This window comes from Arachis duranensis, chromosome 7 (genome assembly GCF_000817695.3).
Source record: "Arachis duranensis cultivar V14167 chromosome 7, aradu.V14167.gnm2.J7QH, whole genome shotgun sequence".
Classification (NCBI taxonomy): Eukaryota; Viridiplantae; Streptophyta; class Magnoliopsida; order Fabales; family Fabaceae; genus Arachis; species Arachis duranensis.
Genome location: NC_029778.3, coordinates 76,182,295 through 76,186,240, shown reverse-complemented (window position 1 = coordinate 76,186,240; position 3,946 = coordinate 76,182,295). Strand labels below are relative to the sequence as shown.

Below are 3,946 nucleotides of genomic sequence, written 5' to 3'. Positions count from 1 at the left end.
ACCTAAAAAGCATGTTTTCACTCTTAAGCACAATTAAAGGAGAATATACAAAACTATGCTAATTCATTGGGTAAATGTGAGTGAAAGGTGATAAAATCCCCCAAAATCAATACAAGATAAACCCTACAAATGGGATTTATCAAGCACTAAAAATACTCCAGTGAAATCTTTGACTATATCCCTTAAGATTAAACTTGCTTTATTTCACTTTAAAGCAACTACTCGATCTTTTCGAATAGCGATTACCCGACCTTCAGAGCTCAATACTTCATCACATAACTTTCTTAACATAAACATCAGCTATTTATTTGATCTAAACTTCTCAAATAGTAACTACAAGACCTTCAGAGATCAAGACTTCATCATATAACTTTGTCGGTATAAATAGCAGCTACCCGATTTTCTCGGATAGCTAACTTGCTTTATTACACTTTAAAGCAGCTACTCGATCTTCTCGAATAATAACTACACGATCTTTAGAGATTAGTACTTCATCACATAACTTTGTTAGTATAAACAGGCAAACAGCAGCTACTCGATCTTCTCGAATAGTGACTACACAATCTTTAGAGGTCAGGACTTCTTGAATAGTAACTACACGACCTTTAGAGGTCAGGACTTCATCTCATAAATTTGTTGGTATAAACAACAGCTACTCGATCTTTTTGAATAGTGACTACACGGCCTTCAGAGGTTAGGACTTCTCGAATAGTGACTTCACAACCTTCAGAGGTCAGGACTTCATCACAGACACTGACTTACTCTTTGGCATAACCTTCTCCTTTCTTTTCAGAGTTCTTTTTCTCTTCATACCATCATTTTCATCATCACAGCTAGTATAATCATCATCAGAAATAGTTTTAGATACAGTTGGAGGAGGTTTATACAGTTTGTCCTCCCCACTTTTATGCCTATCACCTTCTGTGGATGGTGATGATTGAAGCTCCCTCATGATGTTATCAACATCAATAGCATCATCAAATTCTTCCGCCCCTTTTTAGCAGCAGCATCTTCTTCCACTATCTGTGGATCATCAACGGGATGGTCGAAATAAATGTAAAACTCGTCGGTGGTTGAATTCCTCAGCTTGTTCTCTTGCATTTCATTGATTCTTGCATTCCTTCTCAGGATGTGTAGTCCAGACTCAATCTCAATGCTTGTTGGGTCATACCAATACACTGTCCTATATGATGCATAGCCTAAACCCTTGAACAATGTTACCAAGTCTCCAAAATTTACGAAGTCCGAATCCATCTTCAAAAATTTTTCAACTTTCTCACCAATATACTCAAGAGTTCCACTGGGTCCTCTACCAAAATGGCCTCCATGATGAAAAACAAGTACTACATATATATCAACCATATGCATTATGCACAAATACATCAATCAGACATTAAACACTATATCAAGTACCTGAAATTTTGAAATCAGTAAAATTTTCATAGCTTTTTCTCAGTCTTTTCTACAAAAGAGAACATGCGATCACCCCTAAGCCCAATCCCATGCATTTTATTCTCACAGAGACTTAAACAAGAAAGTACGTATCCTCGACTATTACCCGTACCTCTGTAGCAGACGGCAGATTCTTGCCAGACGAAGCTTGTACTAGACCCTTTCGCCAACCACAACGTTCACTAAGCACAGCACCACTTTCAGCTGGATGAAGACGTTCTTTTTTGGAGGGAGAAAGAAGCTCTTTGTCTTCTGGTAAGATTTTTTGAAATAATTGGAGTGACTTCTGGGTGTTATGGGGATTACGAAGGGTGAAATAAGGTGGGGGATGGTAACAGCATCGTTTTGAACCGCAAGGACTAATTTGTCCATTAAACATTTGTTCCCCATCCACATCAACAACCAAAACGGACACCTGGCACTCCACCCTTCCAAGTCAGCATGTTCTGTTGCCGTTTTGAATCCTAACTCGATGGAGGGGTATAATTGTCACACGTTTCATAAAGTGAGAAATTTAAATGTATTTTTAAATCTTGAAGAACGAAAATGTCCACATTTAAAAAGGTCAGGAACCTATTTATCTTTCACTCCTTTTTTTATTATTCTTCGTTAGACACTAGTCCTAATAAAAGGGAGAAAAATAAAAATTGATTATTACCGTATTTTATTAAAAAATTAAAAATTAATATTTAATTTAAAAATATAAAAATAAATAATATTTTTAAAATTTGTTATACAAAATAAATTAAATACTAATTCATAAACTTTATAGAATTATCCGAAATAAAAACGACTCCAATGATTCTATATCCATCTCTTTATAGGCAGATTAACAATCACATAGATATACATAAGAAAATACAAAGACTTCAAACAAAAGAAAAATAAACAAAATTCTAACAACTAAAAAAACTAATAAAAAAGCCGCTAAAGCTAATGCACTTCAGGTAAAGTAGAGAATGCAACACTCTTTAAAAATTAACCTACTATTAAAAATTATCAGATAAATTAAATTTATTTATTATTATTATTTTTTTGTCATGGGCTAATAAAACAAATTGACACGGACAGACAAAACTAATTTCCTCGATTTAACACAGGACGACTTTTACACCACAAAAGTACTAAGAAAAACTTGATCGAATTCTTCCATTATTGTCGATGCGATGTCTTCAAGCATCTTCACTGTTTTGACTGACCTTCAAAACCCGAAAAATCGCTGTCATAGAAGAGGAAGAAGCTTGTCCATCGCCGCTGCTGGTTGGCTAACTCCAAATAAAAAACCGATTCTGTAGAAGAACCCGGTCTCCATGAAGGCGCCATAATGCTCAGATGACGACGCAATCAAAGCACAAAATACATAACAGTTACAACAAATTCATAATCTTTTATTTCAAATTATCCTCAACATGTACGTAATAAAATAAAAAATTAAAATACAATTATATTTAAATAATTATTTGTATTAATTTTTTATTAATTTATTCAAAAAATAATTTAAAAGGAGAAATTTTTTTTTGTATAAGAATGAGCCTAATAAATAATTAATCTATTCAAATGACACAATCTTCTCATATTCACCTGTGAATTTGAGTCTTCCTATTTTTGGTAAAAAAAAATGAGTACTTTTTTCTTTTATTAACTTATAGTACAACCACTATATTAGTCCTGGTTAATGGAACACTAACCAAGCCGTTCAAAATGGAGAAGGGTCTAAGACATGGAGATCCACTTTCTCCTCTCCTGTTTGTTCTTGTGGTTGATGTGTTGCATAGGATGTTGGGAGAAGATGTAAGGAATGGCCGCATTGCTCCGTTACTGGTTGAGAGAGATCATATTGAACTGTCACATCTCCAATTCGCGGATGATACTATCTTGTTTTTCCCTCTGGAGATAGAGACAATTGTGAATTATAAGAGATTGTTGCGTTGTTTTGAGATGATGTCGGGTCTGAGTATCAACTTTGATAAGTCGCATCTGATCTCAGTTAATTGTGAGCAAGAGTGGGTGGAGCAAGTGTGTGACTTACTGGAGTGCAAGCAAGCGGTATTGCTTGTTAGATACCTCGAAATTTCTTTAGGTGCGAATCCACTTTTAGTGAAGACGTAGAAACCGATCATAGATAAGGTGGAAGAAAAGCTCAGCTTATGGAAAGCGAAGGTTCTAAACAAAGCAGGTAAGCTAGTTCTCATCAAATTAGTGTTGAATAGCCTACCGATCTATTACCTTAGCTTGTACAAGATGCCAAAGGCGGTTGCTGATAAGTTGATTGCATTACAGAGAAGGTTTATGTGGTGTAAAGAGGATGGTAACTATGGTATACCTCTAGTAAAGTGGGAAGTGGTTCAGGCACCAAAAAAGGCTAGGGGTTTAGGGGTTGGAGATGCAGTGCTCAGGAACATAGCGCTTCTGTTTAAGTGGTGGTGGCATTTTTCTAGGGAGAAATGTCCGTTGTGGAAGAAGATTGTTTGTTCATGTAACAATTTGAACCCTA

General features: G+C 35.5%; 1 protein-coding gene across 1 annotated transcript; it reads left to right on the top strand.

Moving 5' to 3' along the window:
- Positions 1 to 3,153: 3,153 nt before the first annotated feature.
- LOC127740579 (uncharacterized) lies at positions 3,154 to 3,561 on the top strand. Its single transcript, XM_052251653.1, has one exon. It carries the CDS (start codon positions 3,154 to 3,156, stop codon positions 3,559 to 3,561), a length of 408 nt encoding a protein of 135 aa, XP_052107613.1.
- The last annotated feature ends 385 nt before the right edge of the window (positions 3,562 to 3,946 follow it).